This window comes from Rhipicephalus sanguineus, chromosome 3 (genome assembly GCF_013339695.2).
Source record: "Rhipicephalus sanguineus isolate Rsan-2018 chromosome 3, BIME_Rsan_1.4, whole genome shotgun sequence".
Taxonomy (NCBI): Eukaryota; Metazoa; Arthropoda; class Arachnida; order Ixodida; family Ixodidae; genus Rhipicephalus; species Rhipicephalus sanguineus.
Window position 1 is genome coordinate 16,804,392 of NC_051178.1, and position 21,029 is coordinate 16,825,420.

Sequence of the window (21,029 nt, forward strand, 5' to 3'; positions counted from 1 at the left end):
ATTGCCCGCGTAAAAAGAAACGTGGATTGTCTTGGTTTCTTTAATTTTTATGACCTTCCATAATCACTTCAATGGGGCTTACTTTACGCATGGTCACCGCATGGCGTCCCTCAGGAAGAGTAATGCCTTACACGAGTCATGTTTGTGTAGCTCATGAACATACTTATTAAGAAAACTAGAAAAAAAATGGGACGAGCACACTCGCGATGTTTTCTACATAGATATGACTAACCACCCAGCGAGTAAGTGCGAAAGCCGCACACGTCTGCGGTTACGCTAATGTGCTTTGCGCAAAATGTGCCAAGTGGACGTTCTGATCCTGGGCAGCACATAGTAAACAAGTTAACTATCGTCCGTTAGGATTTCGCGAGCACGGAAAGGCTGAAATCTGTGTTTCTAGACCAGACCATGAAAAGACGGGCCATCGACATTAGTGATAACATGAAGAAAAAAGAGGCCGACTCTGGTGTTCTAAGTGAGGTGTAGGGGTAACGTTTGAGCCTGACAATCCAAGGTACGTTAAGTTGGTGGGTTCTAATCCCGCTGGCTCTTTTATTTATTTTTTACGGCCTTCCTCTATTTTTTCGCAGTGCTCGCATTTCAGCGACAGTTACAATCTGGAAATGAGCAAAATCATCGGAAGTCATTCGAAAGCCCGATGGCGGCCGGTCACGAGTAAAAACTTGGCAGTGGGCTAGTTGGTTAAACATTATCGATGATTTTTGCGCAAATTTTACAAGTGACTGGGGACAGAGAAAGACCACGCACACGGCACATATGTGTGGTCTTTCTCTGTCCCCAGTCACTTGTAAAATTTGCGCAAAAATCATCGATAACGGTCACGAGTGTCCCAGTGTGCCAGCGTCCCAGTACCCATCGCTGCACTGGTCCACTAATCGTGCATGGCACTGGGACAGCGCCACTTGGTTTTCTCATAGGGACAATAGTAGCTCTACTTCTATTTTTCGCTGGAAAGCGCAAATTGTTGGGTGACCGTGCCGTGGCTCCTTTCAGTGCTTAGGCGCGTGACGTGCATGTCTTTTCATGATTAGGAGTGTTAGCAGCCTCTTCTGCGTTAGTGACATGTTAAGCACGTTAAGCAGTAGCTAACTGCTTGCACACGAGATCGCGCTCTTCAGCAGTGAAGCCTAGAAATAGCGAAAATTGATTGAAGAACCCAACTGATTTTTGACACAGAGCTGAAAACAAATGTGCAGAGCACAAAGAAAGTTTTAGGAGGCCTGGCGAATGAACGAGAGTTTCCTGTTGAAAGCGAACGCGTACAAAAATATGTGAGTCAGTTTCCAGCAGGGAAGCCTTCTCATGTAAGTGAAATCCACAGTAGAATCTGGAGCACGTACATCAGGCATTGCCGAACAGTTACCTGCAACTTACTACGGTCACTAAAGCGCCTACTGTATATCGGTGTGCGTAATATCGACTAAAGTTTTGGGCTCAAATTTGGAGCATAACAAAAAGGCTGAAGAAGAGCATGGGATGCAAATGACCATTGAAGACAGCAGGGTGGATGAGAGAACAAACGGAGCAGAGCCAATGTGCTAGTTGACATTAGGAGGGAAAAAAAAGAAAAGGACGTGGGAAGGTCAAGTGCGGCGAAGGGCAGATAACCGGCGGTCCCTGGGTGTGACGTAGTGGATACAAAGAGAACGGAAACCTAGCCGAGAAGAACAGAGTCATGGGTGATAAAAGTAAGAAATTTGCGGCCTCGAAAATGGAGCTCGCGCAGGACAGGGTACTACTTCGTCCTGCAGTGGACATAATATAGGCTGACGATGATGATAAGATGAACGCTACACCGACTACTTTTCATCTGCCCTTTTTTCACGATATCAATTTCGCCTCATAAGCAAGCAAACACGTAGGTATAAGTGAACATCATCTCATCCAAAAAGCTCTTGGAATTTTCCTGGAAACGGCGTGAGGCAGCATAAAAAAGTTCCAGTAGCTGCAAAAACGCAATCTTACTACTAGGAAGTAAGGCTGGGTCATTTGGCACATAACGCTAAATGCTCGGTGTACTCTGGAAGGAAACCACAGAAAATTGATTCAGAGATGAAATATGAGCCCACGAGGCAACACATTCTGAAATTACTGAACGTAAAGAGTCATGCAGGGTGAGAACAATGAAAACGAGTGTGCGTGGACGACGTATACGCGGCTTCCACGCATCTTGGTCTAGAGGCGATGCGCGCGGCCACTGTGGGTGTCTTTGTGCGCATGAAGTGGAGCGAACGTCGTTTGCAAATATGCACATTTAAAAAATGCAGACTTCCTAAATGCCCTGCACATCACTTTTTGAGTGTGCGCCTTCATTATAATACCGACATGCTTGTCTTTCTTTCAGTACATTTGTGAAAACCACTTCCAAAGGGTGTCCAACAGGAGTATGTTTACCGGTCTGAAGGCAATAAACCATTTTGGAAGGCCTGACATGTCCGCCTTCCTGAAGTTCGTGCAGCAACAGCACTCTTACGTAAGTTACTTCGTGTATCGTTTCGCTTCAACTAACAGATAGCCTTGCGTGACAAAGCTTCATGATTTCCTCTTGACATTATTAACTGTGTTGTTGTCCATAGAAACGATGGTGTTCTCTTTGACTCTGTACTGTTACCTCTACATCACGTGCGTCCACAAAATTTGGTAGTGTGTTTCTGAATGTAGCACGATTTTTCAGTTAAAGATCTTTTGGGGAGTCATTCACATAAACCTTTTGAACACGTAATTTAGATTCAGTAATATGAAAAGTGCGATTTTTATTGACTTTATAGGTTTTCTATATATGATAATGTTGTAGCAACATTATCAATCGGCCAGTTTTTTTTATTTTGCATATTATATTTTTAGAATATTAGGATTTACGACGCGCAAAAAGAAATAGCTTTTTGACTGCAATGTCGACATTGCTTATCCCTAATTGGTGGGGTCAATAGGATACAGAGGAGATCGCATGCTTGCCTACACAGAAATCGCTAACCATTGTCGATCGGAAAGGGCCCTGCGTCCTCCCGCGCACCAGACACTTCACAAGCAGTAAGGGATGGCCTGGCGCCTCCTTCGAACAAGCACGTACGCGAACCCGGTGGTATTACCCGTGTCAGTACACCGATACGTGTAAATTATGTAAGGAAAAGGCGGACCTACCTTAGATCCCGTGGGCCTGTCAAAAGACGGTTCGTCTGGGTCGCGCTACTGCTTATGGTGAGCAGTGGGAGACCATGCTGCTCAGCACAGATCCACAGGAACAGCTCTGGGCAATCCGTCGGGCCGAGCGCGCCGCCAGGACTTAAGGGCTCCTGGCTGACACCTAGGCGTGGGACCCGCGCCACCAAGGTCGCCAAATTTTCATAATAAAAGTTTTATCCTCCTTCTCCTCATCCGTAATGGAATGGTAGCTTCACTTTTGCGAAATGTTCTCATAAAACACAACGAGTTAATAAGAATATATTACACAAGGAGTAATAAGAAACACACCGAGTAATAGGGATTCATTTTGATGAAACTGCGCAGTGGGACGGGACACGAAGAAAGAAGCCAGACAAACAAGCGCAGATATAAGAATACGATAACTTGACTGAAGTCGTCGTCTTATCATGCTGGCTGTACGGAAGTGACATCTTTACAGCCTTGGTTCATAAGCTGGATTGACCTACTGCGCTTAACAAATTATCTGCTCATGAAATGCAATGCATTTTCCATGCGGCCGGTTTTTTTTTTTTGCATTTTTTATGCGGCCGGTTTGACCTGGTTGGTCGTGTTTTCCTAGCACTAGTGACACTTTTTCTGCTTCTCTGAGGTGATGTAGCAGCCACGTGTTCGCCTCTAAGCTAGCAAATTTCCTCTTCGGAGCCGACTCCGCAAGCTGACGTTATGCCTTCTGAAAGAAGGGATTAGAAAGTTTTAACACGAAAGTGTTTTATGCCGGGGTCCACCAAGACTTCACTGACGTATTTCCGTCACGGATATGACGTTCTTAATATGTACACGAACATAATACAAAGAAAAAAAACCAGAAGAAAAAGTTCTCCATCATGGGAAATTTGGGAATAGAACCCACGACCTCTCGGTCCGCGACGATAGATCGCCGAGCGTTTAACCCATTGCGCCACAAACGCATTTGCAGAGAGCCACACAGACGCGCCTTATATATCTAACACTCCTCCGTGTACCTGCGCTCTTGCTCGGGGCGGTGCCGCCGCCTACGAGCAGAAAAGAGAAGTACTGCATTATGACACTAACGCGCACCGACAGTGAACGCTTCGGTGGTCTCAGCACTACGACCACTACGACGCCTCGATGCCAGCATTCAAGGGACTCTGGCATCAAGAAGCACTACCAACGCCACCTAGGTGGCGTTCGCCCTACTCAGCACAGCGAAGCGTGTCCTCCGCAATTCGCTCTGAAAATGTTTCTGAAGTTGATCGCGGAGGCTGCAATTGCGACGCGCTATACGCGCTGATTTGACTCGGTGACGATTCAGTTGCGTGCTCTGTCTTTGGCGTTGTATTAGTGTGTCAGTTACGTGCTTCGTCTTTCGCGTTGTGCTAGCGTGTGCAAAGTAGTGCAGCTTTCATATGCACCAACCGTCTCCACTGTCTACTGATACGAGTGTGATGGCACCGACTACGAGAACTGCGGCATTAAGCGCCGTCGAAAGACAACGACGTCGGCGAACTAACGTCGCGCAAGTGAGTTTGGTGCAGCGATGGACACGCCAGTGGGGAGCGGGAGGCCTTCGCGCGTTCACGGCTCAAGTTGAGAACTCTGCCTCTCGCTTTCCTGAAGTTGACCGCATCGCGACACACACAGAACCAAGACCGAGATGGTCGTACCTTCGCCGAAGCCGCTCGACAGTACGACGCAGGATGCCCAGCACACCCACAGGATGGTCCACGACCCGCAAATCATGCACCCTTCGCTGCAGCGGACCGCGAGTTCACCAAACGATTCAGTGACAACCCGTTCGGTTTCGCCTGCACGGTTTGCGAACGCCTGTGGTTCACCTGTGATTTGCTCGATGCTCCGGCGCGTGCAATGCAGTGTCTCCGGACAATGTATCCCGGTCGCGAGTCTTTCCGAGACTTCCACTTATGTGCCAACTGTTTCACTTTCGTGTTCTATACCGATTCCTATATCAGAGGGATCAACCACATTTTTTGAACTGCTTCGGCATAGTTGCACCTCTTGCCAAGGATGGAGACAACAGCCTTCTTCACCATTACAGCTTGGCTTTATTCGCAAATATATACAAAGACTCAGGCACTCGTTTACAATGGAACCTTCGCCATACAAATCAGCAGAGCCGAAAGTGCACAGCATCGCTCACGCGACCAGGAGGCTCATTATGAGTCCGCCTCAATGGTACATTTGTTAAGGTGCTCGGCTGCTGACCCGAAAGTCGCAGGTTTGGTCTCTGCCACGGCGGTCAAATTTCGATGTAGGCTAGATGCTAGAGGCCCGTATACTTAAATTCAGGTGCACATTAAATAACACTTTAAAGAAATCGACGCAAATTGAGGATGACGGGGCGAGCCATGGAAAAAAAAGAGGATGACCTTTTTGCTAGGTCTGGCGGTCCCATTCCTCCAGTTTCCCACAGGGTGAGTTCCCTCCCAAGCGACTATGGACATCACTATGCCGAGCACCAGGCCGGAAGTGCGCTTGTACTCATTTTGTACCCACAGCAGCGGCGGATGCTCGACTATTTCAACAAGGCTGTGAGGTTAAGGTGGGCCCAGATACCTTTACAAAACCTTATGGGGCCACTTTTTGAGATGAGCAACCTTGAAAAGCAGGTCGGTGTTCCCCTCTAACCATTAAAAAGAGCCTGTGGCTTTCCAGTTGGCACTGAGAATCCAACGCGGTACCTACCGCTACTGTACTACCGCATAAGAAGCTCAACCAGGGGGCGGAAACTCCTTATACCTCCCATGGGACGCGTTCTCGCATGCTGATACGCTGCGGCACAACCGCTTCCACCAGTGGGGGCTGCTGGGTATCCGAACTAGAAATAATTCACAAACAAAACGTTTCTTTCATGACGTCACTGGTGAGGTCACAAATAGAGAAAAGGGTGCGAAACCGAGAGGAGGAGGGTTGCCGCGGAAGCTCTCCTTTCCCAAACAAATGTGTTCGTGCTCTCTTGCAGGTCCTCCCGGGCGACGCGGCCGTTCGTTATATTTAGTTCACTATCTTTTTTCTTTCGTGTGTTACTTAGTGGGCAAACTACACGTGACCGATTTCTTAACAAGAGAAAACTCGATCAACACAAGTAAAACTTAAATCATTTTTGGTAATCACACGTTTCTTGCTAAAACGCAGACATACACTTAATGGGAAAGTGTAGTCTGCAAAAGAAGCTTTATTTCACAGTTTAAATGTACACATAAAGAGCAAACATTGAACCCAGGATATTTCAACTAATGCAAAAATTATTAACATTCACGAGCAGACCACGTCGTACTTCACTCAGTTGCGTCCGTTATAACGACGCACATAATTTTCTTGAAGAACCTGGGTATCAAACAAAACAGAAGCTCAGGGGAAGATGGAGGCATGAAGCGATGAGAAATCGTTTAACAGGGAATGACGCTGCAGACCGTGTTTCGGCACGTTGGCTTGTCATCGTCAGGTCAGCACCTAGCATTGCCTTGGCAAAGAAGATTCCACTTGTCAAAACGTCGGCTCCAGTGACATTCCCTGTCGAACGATTTCTCAAAGCATCAGTGAGTCATGCATTTCAGTGACAGTATTAGAAGCAAAGGCCCAAAAAATTTCAAACTGCCTACATGCTTTTCCATGAATAGGAAGGAGGTTATAGTTGCTTCACATCACTTGAACTACATGCCAAAAGTAAAAGATGAACAAACAGTGTAGGCGGACCAACACACATTCAAGACTTTCACTAAACGCATCTTGTCGGCAACAGGTAGGCTGCCGTCATGACGAATTAGTGTAGCGACACTGCGCCTATGGCAGTCCAGTCTGGCTTTCGAATAACTGGGTTTACTCATCTACTCATGCAAAATGAATACCTGCTCAAATAATGAACCCAAACACTCGCGCTCACCCGTTGGCACTAGGAAACCTGGAAAACCTTTGCGGAACTGGAAATCCTTTGGTCGACACACCACGGAGCCACACGAAACAAGTGATGCCTCGATTTAGCCATCTTCGTCTAATGCATGGTTGACCTGCTCGACGTGGCTCACTGCGGCTTCCGTTCGCTGCACGCCACATCGAATGTCTTATCTTTCCAGTGTTCATACTTGGCACGCAAACCGAGCGAGATAACCGAGTGCGATCCAACTTGTGATATCCCTGAGCAAGGGTGGGCGAAGGCAAGCTCTACGAACACAAGTCAACCAGTTCCCGCGCTTCGCCCGATTTAAAATTCACAAAATAAGAAATAAAAAAGACAAATAAACAAAATAAGAGTTCCTCACATCTCAATCAAATTTCTTCATTTGTAAAAACTGGTGAAAGACAATAAATGCGAACATCCGCATTATCCTCACTTGGTTCAACCAGATCATATAGGATGCCCGGCAACCGCTACGAGCGCGCATGTTCCTTGAAACCGAAACTGGCGTTCAGTTCCCGGGGCCTGGCTCAGCCATGTAGCCACCGCTGGGGTACCTTAAAGGGCCCCGAAAACTCCGAGTTTAAGGACTACAGAGTGGCCTATTTCACTTTTCTACCGTTCGTATGGGTGCTGTCTCCTCCTCGCCACTAATTTACTCATAAACAGGTGGGCGATGTCAGCACGAAGCGCGGAGCCCACCAGAATTTCGCGCTTTTCGGCTACTTGCTATTATCTCTGCTTACGCTGTCGAAAATGCGCGGCAAGAGTCAAATCAGTTGATCGCGCACGAAAGTCATGTGACACAAGGCAGAACGGGCGTGTCACTGCATGGCAAAGCAGTGTAGGCGCATACGGAAGCGAAGAACAGCGCGAGAAGGGAGGGACGGAGGGTGTGTGCCCCCTGTACTCTCGCGCTGGTTTAGGTTTCAATATCCATCAAAACCAACTAGCCTGCCAACAAGTATTTGCAAGGTAGGAGACGATTCACAACTGTTACCCCTCGTATGAAGATTAATTTAGAGCTTATTTTCTCATAACATCGCGTGAACAGACTGCTGGCGTCACAAATTCTGCCGAAAAGACGGAAAACGCCAGGAAAGAATAATGCGCTCGTTCTTTGCCTTTTCAGAGCCTGTTTAGGAGCCCTTCGAGGGAGAGAGTAGAGACACGGGCGTTAAGGACATCATGGTGGAAGAAGAAATGGGCAGGCAGAGGTGGATTCAGAAGCGGTGGTTTCTTAGTGTGATCGAGGAGAGGGGGGTGTATTGCGCAACTCGGGCTTCAAGGCGAAGAAGGTGTGCATTTTTCAAGGTGGCGCACACTCTATCTCTCATCGCGTGCGGTGCGTTCAAGTGCTTGCTTGAAACGTGAGAGAGAAGAAACAGCGTTTTTAAAGAAGGACTCTGGTAAAATGCATTTGCACGTGCAGTAAGTGCCCGGAAATTGAAAGATAATCACGAACGCTGCAGATTTTGTTGTAGTTGCTACCGCCGGTTTCAAGTACCCGAACCAATAAGAGCGAGCTATAGCGGTGCCGCTTTCATTGTTGTCAAAACCGCCCCATAATACGAAGGCGGTAATTTCACGTTGCCTTTTCTTGCGGCTAAATTAAATATCAGTATCAAGCCCTAGCTTCTTCTGAAAAAATGCGAGAAACGTGCACGAAACACTTGTAACGACCTACGTCGCAAAGCCTCCTTCATGCAATGGCAAAGTTTTTCCGCCCGATAGGACGCAGCTATCTCCCTCGCCATTTGGTAGGCTCTTTTCCTCCTGTAACAAGACAACACGACCTCTTCCCAATTTGTGGATATGGGGGCAAGTGAAATTTGGCGTGCCCGACGTACTGCTTTCTTTCTTTCTTTCTTTCTTTCTTTCTTTCTTTCTTTCTTTCTTTCTTTCTTTCTTTCTTTCTTTCTTTCTTTCTTTCTTTCTTTCTTTCTTTCTTTCTTTCTTTCTTTCTTTCTTTCTTTCTTTCTTTCCTTCTTTCTTTCTTTCTTTCTTTCTTTCTTTTCTTATTGCTTTCTTTCTTGCTCTCTTTCTTTATTTCTTTCTTTCCTTTAGTATACGTGCCGGCCGTTTCCGGAACATTGTTTGCGGGCGGAAATGGCGTGGTGTCTTTCATGTTCTTTCCAGCGTTCGTCAGCCTGTAGAACGGCTCAAGGAAAGGACTCTCACGCGATCATGGAAACGCGCTTTATGAATTCAATTTTCCGGAAGTCACAATTGTCCTAAATGTTCGATTCCTGATATCGAGCTTACCCGTTGTGCAGCAAATCGCTGTTAGACCGCCAATATATAAATATCGCAATGAACCGCCTACAGCAAGTGTGCTGCTTCTTAACTTTTTTTTTGCGCATCATCAGTAGAACCCATTCATATGTTTCAGCTAAGTTCACATTGGCAAACATTGGCGCATGGCCTAGTTTTCAGGGCACTCGCCTTGGTACCGTGGAGACCCGGGCTCAAAAGAAACTTATTTTCTTTTATTTAATATTTATCTGGTGCGCGCGCTAGCTGTGGGTGAAGAGGGCTTCTCATCGGAGAGATGGAGCACCTCCTTGCTTTGCTCTTGCACCGCACAGCGGCTGCAGTAAATGCCTCGGCATTGTTTCGTTTTTCGGGGGTGAGGGGGATTCGCGCATATTTATAGCAGCGTCAGGAGGGGATTGTGGCGGCGCCCAAGAAGCTTTTATTGGGAATATGCACAGGAAGCAGAAAAGGGCACCGAGAGTCGGATAGAGAGAGTGCGAGGAGTAGATTCTCTTTTGCCCTCTTCGCAATTGTTTGCTCTATCTTGGAAAAATAACGACCTTTCTTCGCAACTATTCGGGGCATGAACAATTGTTCTTGAAACAAAACACTGGAATGCGCCTCCTACTGACACATTGTTCTTTTTCATCAATGTTCACCACTCCTCGGGCCACCATTCACCACTCCACTGTTCACCACTCCTCGGACCCCCACTAATCTCCCTTCTACTCTCGGGACTGTAAACGACCAGTTGGGGCTTTTGTCGTCACACTCAACAAAGCCGCGCTCAGTTTCAAGAACGTCCTTCCAAGGTTATCCAACCCCCACTGCACCATGTACAGAGTAGGACGAGCGCCTAGCTTTGCTAGGCACTGCCAGGACTTGCCTTCCTGCCAGAGGCACTAAGGAAGCAATAAGGAAGACGTGCGGCGAGGTTGGAAGATAAAAAGTAAAGAGATGTTTATTCGATTACACGATTACTTGTCCCTAAGACGCTTGCTAGAGAAAATATTGCTTACCTCATTTCTTTATTAAGGTAACTGTAGTCTCAACCAGTGTTGTGGATTGGGCGCCTCTATTCCATTCCATTTCAATTCCGGGGAATTAGAACTTGCCGCTATTTTATTCCTTTCAATTCCTCGGAATGAAAAAAAACTTAGCCCATTCTCACTCCGGGAATGGCCGGGCAGTTCAATTCCATTCTTGTAATTCCTCAACGGAGGAAAGGCATCTTGGTAGTTTTATCGAGTTAAGAATGAACGCCCCATAAGCTTATGTCATCGGATGTATTAACAACTGCAAAAATACGCAGAACACGTTACCGAGGTCGAGGGATAGTAGTTTGGTGACATATCTCGTGCAGTACAACCAACCTACTAATTACCATAGGGGCAGTTCTCCCGCTACCTATAGTATTTGCATGGTCAGCATGTTTGAACCAATGGTGATGCTTCAATATTGTTTAAATTGCCGCGCGTCTTATTTTTCATGAGTTGATGCTTCACCCACAAAGACTGTGAGCAACGCTCGGCGCAAACTGCGCCTCATTGTCCGAGAACCTTCGCGATTATTGTAGATCGTTTTGTTAAAATGTTAAAAGCTTGCACGACAACCAGCGATAACGCTGGAATATTCCGCGGCACATGTGTAAATGCCGACGCGATTCACCGCTTGTCAGTTGATTGACGGTCGACGCTCTGTTCGCCGCTATCAGTGTATTGCTGTAGTTTGACTTTCAGTTTCCCTGCCACAAGTTCGGCCAAATAAGAGTTTCATCCCCGAAGTGCTGGCTGCTGCCTTCGTCGACGTCACGACCACGTGACATCTGGTGGAGGTGCTGCTTCCTTGATGTTCCGGACACCTACGAAGAGCCGGGAACCAAGCCCACAGCATGAAGACGTCGAAGACCTCGTGCAACAGCGAGCTAGCCGCAGGCTACAAGGCTTGGAACGCGAGTACGGTCTCCTACCGGACAAGCGAAGAGCCATGGCGACGAACACAACGGGTACGATGACAGCCGTAGCGTCCCCTGCAGCTGTCGTGATGTAGCCGCCCAGAGAGCCGCCGACCTTCCATGGATCGCCAAGCGATGACCCCGACACCTGGCTCGAGACGTTCGAAAGGGTCTCAACATTCAACAACTGGGACTCCGAGGACAAGCTGCGGCACGTCTACTTTTACCTTGAAGGCGCAGCAAGGACCTGGTTCGAGAATCGGGAGTCCACTCTTCGAACCTGGGACGTCTTTCGCCCCGCTTTCCTGGAGATGTTCGCAAGCGTCGTCCGAAAGGAAAGGGCCGCAGCCTTGCTGGAGACACGGGTCCAACTTCCAAATGAAAGCGTGGCCATCTTTGCAGAGGAAATGACGCGGCTGTTTCGCCACGCTGACCCTGCCATGCCAGAGGACAAGAATGTCCGCTTCCTCATGCGAGAGGTAAAGCAAGAGCTCTTCCCTTGCGTGATCCGGAGCCCACCCTCGACAGTCCAAGAATTCGCCCCAGAAGCGACGACGATTCAGAAGACGCTGGAAATGCGAACCCGCCAGTACAATCGCCGTTCCATCGAAGACAGCCCAGCTGTTCATGCCCTCGCCTCCGACGACCTGCGCAAAACTATCCGAGCAATCGTTCGGGAGGAACTGCGCAAGGTGTTACCCACACCACAGCCTCAAGTGGACTCGATCGCAGAGGTCGTTCGATCAGAAATCCAGCAGTCGCTGGGCAACCTTGAACCGCCACTGCCTCAGCCGCAAGCCATGAGCTACGCTGCTGCAGCCCGACGCAACGCCGCCCCTCCTCGCCGACGTCAAGACGCCACGCCGCCACAGCAGTTCGGCAGCCAGATGCCGCCGCCGCCACCACCACCGACGCCCCACCGTACTCCTGTCGCCCAGCGCTATGCCCCGCGCTACGCGCCAAGGAAGACCGACGTTTAGCGCGCCCCTGAGAACCGGCCGCTCTGCTACCACTGCGGGGAGGCCGGCCACACGTACCGCCGCTGCCAGTACTGAGAGATGGGGCTACGCGGTTTCGCCGTCAACGCGCCGCGCCCGCAGCCAGGCGAACGGCCTCGCGACATCGACGACTGCCTCACCGGAACACAGTGGCAAGAACGGCGACCTTCCCACTCACCGTCGCCCAGCCGCTGCATGTCACCGCACCGCCGGCAGTGCACTGGCCCAAACCGGGTCCGGTCGCCTAATCAGTATCCGGAAAACTAAGGGCAGCAACCGATGGAGGTGCGGTTGCTGTACGACGAACTACCGAAGATCCCCCGCCGCCGACGACAACGCCGCGACGGTGCCCTAGGAACAGGACGCAAACCGGACGGAGCCCTCACGACGAAACTTCGCGGCCCGAAGAAAACCTGACGACGCAACGTCGAAACAGCGGGACAAATCGACGAAGCCGCCACGCAAGATGACGAACTAGCGAGCTCGACGTTCTTATCGAAAGCCATAGCGTCACAGCTTTCATCGACACCGGAGTTGACTATTCCGTCGTCAGTGGGGCATTCGCCACCAAGCTGAAGAAAGTAAAGACAGGTTGGAGTGGACCCTAAATCCGGACAGCTGGAGGCCACCTGATAACGTCGATTGGTGTCTGCACGGCGAAAGTCACCATCAATAATCGGACTTATCCTGCAAGCTTTGTAATCCTACAAAACTGCTCTAGGGATGCGATATTTGGAATCGACTTCCTAAGTGACCACGGCGCCGTCATCGACCTGAGGTCTGAGTCGATAGCACTAACGTCAGACAAAGCGCTCCCGACTCACGCGACGCGAGGGAACCATGCATTGAATGTGATAGAAGAGCAGGTGACCGTTCCGCCGCGCTCCAGCGTCATTATTTCCGTCAGCACCGAAAAACCTGCGAACCTTGAAGGCGTCGTCGAGGGCGATCAGCACCTACTCCTAAACCGTCAAATTTGCGTCGCAAGAGGTATAGCCGTGCTGCGTGACGGTAAAGGAAAGGTAGGGCTGACAAGCTTGGGCCATGAATATAGGCACCTCAACATTGGTACGACGGCCGCCTACATCGACAAATGTGTAGCCGCCAGCAACGCTCTTGCCCTCTTCAATGCTGGCGAACCTGCTTCGACGAATCGAGGTACCGAACCAGATTACGACGTCAACCCGAGCCTTCCGAAGGTCAAGCAAGACCAGCTCAAAACTCTGCTCCTGCAATACAAGGACTGCTTCTCATCGTCATCACGAATTCGACAAAGTCCGGTGGCGAAACACCGAATTATACCGCAGGAAAGTGCGAGGCCCCTCCGTCAGAGCCCCTACAGTGTTTTGACTCGACAGCGCGATGAGATAAAGAAACAAGTCGACGAGATGCTACGCGACAACATCATCCAGCCGTCCTAGAGTCCGTTGGCATCACCCGCGGTGTTAGTGAAGAAGAAGGACAGGTCACTGCACTTCTGTGCTGATTATCGGCGCCTGAACAAAATCACGAAGAAGGACGTGTACCCCCTCCCACGAATAGACGATACCCTGGATCGACTTCACAACGCGACGTACTTTTCGTCGATGTACCCCAAGACCGGCTATTGGCAGATCGAAGTAGAAGAAAGAGACCGAGAAAAGACGGCTTTTATAACACCCGACGGCCTCTTTGAGTTCAAGGTCATGCCTTTTGGTCTTTGCTCGGCACCTGCGACGTTCCAGCGCGTCATGGACACCGCGCTGGCCGGATTGAAGTGGCAGACGTGCCTTGTGTATTTGGATGACGTCGTCGCGTTTTCCTCGACCTTCGACGAGCATCTCCGGCGGCTTGAGGCAGTACTTCAAGCAATCAAGACCTCTGGACTGACCCTGAAGCCAGAAAAGTGCCGATTCGCGTACGACGAGCTCTTGTTTCTGGGTCATGTGATCAGCAAATCTGGAGTGCGCCCAGACCCGCGGAAAACAGCTGCCATCGCCGACTTCGCGCAACCCATCGACAAGAAGGCCGTGCGCCGATTTCTCTGCTTATGCGCCTATTACAGACGCTTCATCAAAAACTTTTCACGGATCGCTGAACCACTGACGCTTCTCACGAAGACTAACGTGGAATTGAGGTGGGAGACTGCGCAAGTGCACGCATTTCAAGAACTTAAACGAGGCCTGCAGACACCACCCATACTTGCGCATTTCGACAATTGCGCCGATACAGAAATGTACACCGACGCAAGCAGCATAGGACTCGGTGCCGTCCGTGTGCAAAAGACTGACTCCTTCACCCTCACAATCCTCCTGGGAGACTACGCTGACCAGCTCAGAGCCGCAGGAGCAGCGTCAGCTGATCGAGCGGGCACGTGGTGTGGCGCGAGCCAATGGGACCCTGAACTAAGGGCACCAACCAACGAGGATGATACTTGAGGCAGCGCAGCACAGTCTATATAAGGACATACTTGTCGTAGGGGCATTGCTTTTAAATGGACCGTGCTTGTAATCAACCAAGTCATTTTAAAAATACTGCTTGATTTTTAAATTCGAGGCTCTGACTTACTAATGTCTGTAAGTTTAGAAACAGCACGTAGACGAGAACGTGCGCTATTTTCGGAAAAAGACGTAATTCTATTCCCACTCTATTCCGTGCAAAACGCGTTTAATTCCAATTCCATTTCATTCCTCCAAGCGTTGTCCGCATTCCATTCCGGGGTGGCGAAAATGTGGATTGATTCCGGAGTCATTCCAATTCCGGAGTGGCAACTCCGCAACACTGGTCTCAACACGACGCCCCGAAGGGGAAGAACACGTCGGACCGCCTCCGTTCTGGCCCCGGGAGAGACCGAGGCGGGCCTGCCCGGTCCCCCAAACAACCTCCACAACACTGCCCCAAGAAGTTCCTTTGTTTGATGGTTAGGCGCTCGCCTGCCGCGATCACTCGGGCGGATTACACAATGGAGCCGATCGTTATCGTCTCTGTAGTGGCGGCGACATTGCAACACCGCCGAGTTGATCCCAAATGCATGGTGCCCGATCGGCTCGATCCCTCCACCTGGAGTAGTAGTCCACGAACGGGCTGCAGGTCGTTTCATCAGGACGGGGGACACAACAACGACGAAGACGAGTGCTTTCTTCAAACTGAAGGCCTACTGGCTCCCACGCACAAAGCAAAAGCAGAAAGAAGAAGGAAGAACAAAAACAAAAGAATGCGAATTGAAACACACGAAATCCACCTCCCATCGCCGTGTGGCCGCGCTGGCGTGTTCCAGGAATGCGAGCTCCCTTCGGGATAAGCGTAAAGATGGCTTGCTTATGCATTCCTCACGTGCCACGCGAACTGCTCCACAATCATGTCGGTGTGGTCGTACACGTACGAAAAAATCGCCTTTCTGTCATAGAACGCGTGGATGGATCCGCATACGCTACAGTGTAGGGCTACAAAATCCTCCCTACCGTTTCTAAAATTGTTGGCATGCTCTACGCTGGCGATCTTTTAAACAAATCACAGGTCAGAATGGGATGCGGGTAGGAAGCGATTAGCTCGCCTCCAAAAAGGTGGCCGTTACCGCCAGCTCTGCTGTGCATGTCCGACTTATTGTATGTATAATTATTTATGTGTGTTGCGATAAATCGCCGCTTGTTTTGCGTTTATCCTTCGTCCTATGGGTTTACACGCTGTTAATTTTCTAAAACGCTTTCTTAGACTGGTTATGAGTTCTTGTCTACTTCCTGGCTCCGATTCGTCTATGAGCCCCTTTTGGAGCTTCTGGATCCGTGTATGAATCACTTAAGATGTCTTCTTCTAGTGTGGTGTTTTTTTCCTTAGCGCAGTGTGTAAAGCTGGGAGATCTACCGACTCGCCCTACTAGGTCGAGTGCTTCAACGTGTGTTAGCGCCCTGTTGATTATCTTAATTGAGAAAGAGTACAACTTCTGAATGACTAATCTTGATGAACGCGTTCGTCCTTATCGTCACACCCATGTACAGCGGCAACAAGCTTTACCCTCACCTACCCTCCATTTTTTTACCAACTATGCATTTGTAAACGCACAAAAAAAAATGGTTTGTTGGCAGTCAGCGCCCGTCCTCGCGTGTTTTTCTTGCCCGTGTTTTCAAGGAGCGCTGTTTTCTTCATGATTGATTTATTCCGGCGAACTGGCATCCAAACGCTTTAGAATTTTTACGTAGCAGCAATTCGTCTCCTGTAATGTTGGCTGGTCCGCCACACGTCTCGACTATGGCCATGGATGATCGCCAATCTTGTTTTAGTCTAAGAATAATTTTCGTGCGTTTCTTACGTAAAGGCGGTGCTTGGTCAGGAGGTGGTTCAAGTCAATTTTCGGTAGACGAGTGCAGGCCAACGCCTGGTGTGCTCTCGCTGATTCACGTGACGGAACACAACCACCGCTTGCCTGCGGACCAATAACGTCACAGTGTCTTAAGCCACGTTGGCGAGCACTTGGCATACGAGCCATGAGCCAAACTAGTAAGCGTAAGGCGATATTGACCAGTGTGGCACTTCTACTATTCTGCGAGCAAGTTTGGTAGGCTGCTATTATACGAGTAATTCAGGTGGGCCAAAACACTTGTCATGCTTCACCGCTCTTTCAACACCGAGGAGAAGGTACACAAACACATGCTCTCATACATGGCCTAACAATTTGTGACAGGAACGTTACTGTATGCTATCGTGAACTGTGGCGGCGTTAACTGTACTGTTCCAAAAATATATTATTTATTTGACGTTTCATTGCCTTTGTTGCTATCTGAAGCACGAAAGGTCATGGAGCATGCAAGAAGAAGAACGCTTGGAATGGTGTACGGATTAACAATATAAACTCATTGAGCTCTCGTCTCACGAAAAGCACACTTCAATTTTCCTGGCAGTGCATTCGTTGTGTATGTGCTTACCGTCGTTTATTCTCCTTGATTGGTGTCAGGTTACCATTATTTCTTACTGACGTCAGGAGTGATCTTTCTTGCTTTGTTATGGTCACGTGCTTATTACGGTGTTATTACGATTTATTCATGACAAAATATATTAAACTCAGAGGGATTTGAAATACAGGCTCAGGAGGACGTCCTGTTGTCATATGCACGAATGTGTAATCTGAGCGATTTGGTGTCGCTGAATATTGGGAAGCGTTTCATAACTTTTTATGTTTTTGGTGTGCGCAGGTAAGCAAAGTGGGTGTATTCAGCTGTGGGCCTTCGGCACTCACAAAAAGCGTGAGTTCCGCCTGCGAAACGGTCAACAACAGCCGGAAGCTGCCATACTTCATACACCACTACGAAAACTTTTGACCATTGCGCGTGTGGCGCCATACTGCCAAAAATGAAACCAACTGTGATGATGACGGCAGCGCATGCTGCTTGTCTGTTCCCGCTGCGTATCTGGCTGCGCCTACGCTGATGGCTCGTCTGATGCACCGATTGACTCACTTGGACTCACTCAAGAAAAGATTTCTCCTCGATGACTCCAGCCCTTGCTTTCGAGCCTTCACAATGACTGCATCTTTTAGACGACCAGCGTAACGCACGTTGGGTGCTCGACCCCGTCGGTCATGTGTTGTTTGCAGGCAAGATCATTCACGCATTGTGTGGCAGGAGTACACGTCGCTCAGCTCTGGCACTCAACCGTAATTAGCAAGCGAAGAATAACCATAAGTCGACAGTGTTTGGCTAGTGTCCCGCACTCTTTGCTGCGTCTTATTTCTCCTTACATTTCCGATGGTGTCCCGACCGGCCATCTGTGGACAAGTTTTACTAATATTGGTGTCAAAGATTAAGTTTCTTTTTCTAAATGCGCCGACGCTGATGATGCTTGGCACTGGCACCAGTTTGGCTTAGTTCGGCGGGGAATATACTTCTGATGCTTTCACACATTTCGACCGTCTTCTTTTGCATCCTACGCGGTAAACTGCTTGCCCCTTGCGCACTAATCCAAACTGGCCGAAATGCTAATGTACACGACTCTGTGTTACCGCCAAACTGTTCCAAAATATTTTCAACCCCTAAAGGTAATCCACACGTGTGATAATTTGTTACTGAACAGATATCAAAAGAGTGTAAGTATTTTACAGAGAGAAAGTGTGTACAGGAACTTCCTTTAGTAAGGCTTTGTCAAAATTTCAGTGCAATTGAGGCGTTACTCAGTGTGTCACGCTAGGTGTTTGTTCCTCCTCTTGAACCATGTTGTTAGTTCATCCTACTTAACGTCCCACGACTTCCTTTCATCAACGGCTATAACACTTTTCCTGTACCCACATGTGTTGCGCAGTCATTGATGTTGTATTGCAACACTCTTGATGTTTTTATCCAGTTGCTTTTATTCACATGTTTTTAATAAAATATATTTTTATTTGTAAGATGTGATTTCACCCTATGACAACGGAGTGCCAAGGGCCCTCAATATCACCCATTCAATTAGTTAGACTTCTTCAGCCCTATTCCAATGGGGACCACACGCACACACACACACAAAAAAAAAACAGGATTGATGCCTTCGTCATAGGAAGCTGTATATACGAAAGTGAACCGAGCCTTCACAGGAGCATAGTTTATTGTTTATTTTACATTGATGCATGAGTGCTTGCGCAATGTCCATTGATGTTTAGCAGCTGTAGCATCCTTTGACGTAGATTCACCCACGCTGACGCCTTGTGACACATCTGCAACCCTTGTGGTAGTTGAAGTAGTTAACGTACACCTGGACACATCATGTGCTGAATTCGGCTCAAAGATGGCATGAACAAGCACATAATACTGGTACTTGATATGCACTAATACAGAGCGTTGTCATTTGACGAAAGAAACGCCAAGGTGTGCGCTCCACAGTAATACGGTAACCGACGCCTGCGCTCATGAGCATAGCACAGAACGCTTCAGGAACTCGAGGGGCAGAGTTCGTTGCTTGAGCCGTGAACGCGGAAAGGCGGTCCGCTTCCCTCTGGCGTGTCGTTCGCGTCACCGAAAGCTAAAACTACCAAAGCGCTCCATGCCGGCAGTGCCATCATGCAGTACTTGACATGATGCAGACGGCGACCCCGCGCCCCGCCAACCAAGGTCACCGGTGAAAGGGAAAGGCGTAAGAGAGACGAGGCGCGTTTGCGAAGCCTCATACGTGAGCACAGTGGGCAGAGCACCAGGATCCTATCGTCGCGATGCCGTCGGTTCGACTCCCAGATCAACAAAATCAGCTAAACTTATTCTTTTGGTTTGCGATCTGTTCGTGTGCATCTTACCGACGTCACCTCCGTGGTGGAAATTTCAGTGAATTCTCGGTGGACCCCGGCATAAACACTTTCGTGTTAATAGGCAGAACTAACCAAAGCAAAGATTCAAACCCGCGCGAAGTTAAGCCGCACAAAAATGGCCAAAATAAATGGTAAACATTGAAATACGATGCGCAATGTTGTTTTTATTTTCATTTTATTCAACATTATTCATTATGCGCTCATGACAACGCACTAAACTTTTCCGCGAGAGCGGAGGGCTCTACTGAAAGTCAGAGCACCATACAATGCGGTCGCAGTGTGACACATCTTGGCAGCGATGTCACGATGCCGACGCCGTTCTACGATGCCTGTCTAATGATGCAATAGAAGTACGACATGCACAAGAAAGCTATACGTCATCGTCAAGTTGAAGTGCAACTTTAAGAATCGTTATTACATGCACAGAGAAATCAGCTAGCGTACGTGTTAAATACGACATCAAGGAGTCCCGAAGTTAGAAACTGTCAGGGGGACCTCGCATTATTAGTGGGTAAATACGCGGAGCAAGAATTCTTGAGAAGGCGACACTTAAAGTCACGGAAGTTGAAAGTCCCTGGATATTTTTTGGAAAGTACCGCCTTGCTTATAACAGGGCCGTCGCGGCGCGCGCCCTCCTCTCCCACCTCTTGTCTCTGCGGTTTTCGGAGCGATGACTGCCCCTCGGGGCGTCGCCCGGGAAATGCGCGCGAACCGATGGTTTTCTTGTGTTTTCATTTTTCGCCGGCGTCATCACTGGGCCGTGTAGCTACTGCGGCGTGTTGCGTATCAAGCTAGGAGGATATATAAAATTGCTGGAGTGGAAGCCGCCTATACTTACCCATAGGGCAGAGTGAAGCCGGCGGCGGCCATCTTGTGGTAGGCAGGAAGGCGGCCGCGTAGCATATAGTGCGCTTCCGCGGCCGTTTTTTTTTTTTTTTGCAAATGATTGCTGCTAGAGATGTAAAAACGTGCTCACATAGTCGCCGATACATTGGCAGTATTTAAAGAGACCACAGAACGTTTCGTTTTTCATGTGCTGAAACTTTATTTGTACAGCTTTCTCAGGCTTTAGCCATCATGAACGTTACGGCCAAGTTGTTCACTGATTCCTAAAAATGACGAGTCTTGAAAGCAAAGACCTAACCTTATCTTTCACGAGTTCCCGGCTTCGTTCCTTTGTCATGTGGTGCAGCCTGATCTTGATGTAGAGCTCCAATACTTGCTTACTCAAGTTGTAAATATGATTGTCCAACACGTCGACGTCAAAAAGATGTTGTTCCAATTGTGAAAACCACCTCTTTTCCAGTGATTGACTGAGAATCTCCAGGACTAGTTGTTTGGTATTGGCATGTATGTTCTTAAGGCATTGAGTGGAAGCCTGCAGTCGACGCAGCCCCTTTTCCGCTGTTTCGCACAGTGACACAACGTCTTCGGAAGGGTAAAAGAGTCCACCTGGATTTTTTTGTCTCACCAATAGAG

The 21,029-nt window shown here is 48.8% G+C and overlaps 1 protein-coding gene across 1 annotated transcript in view; it reads left to right on the forward strand.

Annotated features, from left to right (window-relative positions):
• Nucleotides 1–18,657, forward strand: part of LOC119386466 (dual oxidase) — a 348,909-nt gene extending 330,252 nt beyond the window's left edge. Inside the window, exons 30-31 of the mRNA XM_037653749.2 lie at nt 2,366–2,494; nt 17,473–18,657. Coding sequence (XP_037509677.1) covers nt 2,366–2,494; nt 17,473–17,598 — 255 coding nt within the window. The 3' untranslated portion in view covers nt 17,599–18,657. The remainder of the gene's footprint in view (nt 1–2,365; nt 2,495–17,472) is intronic.
• The last annotated feature ends 2,372 nt before the right edge of the window (nt 18,658–21,029 follow it).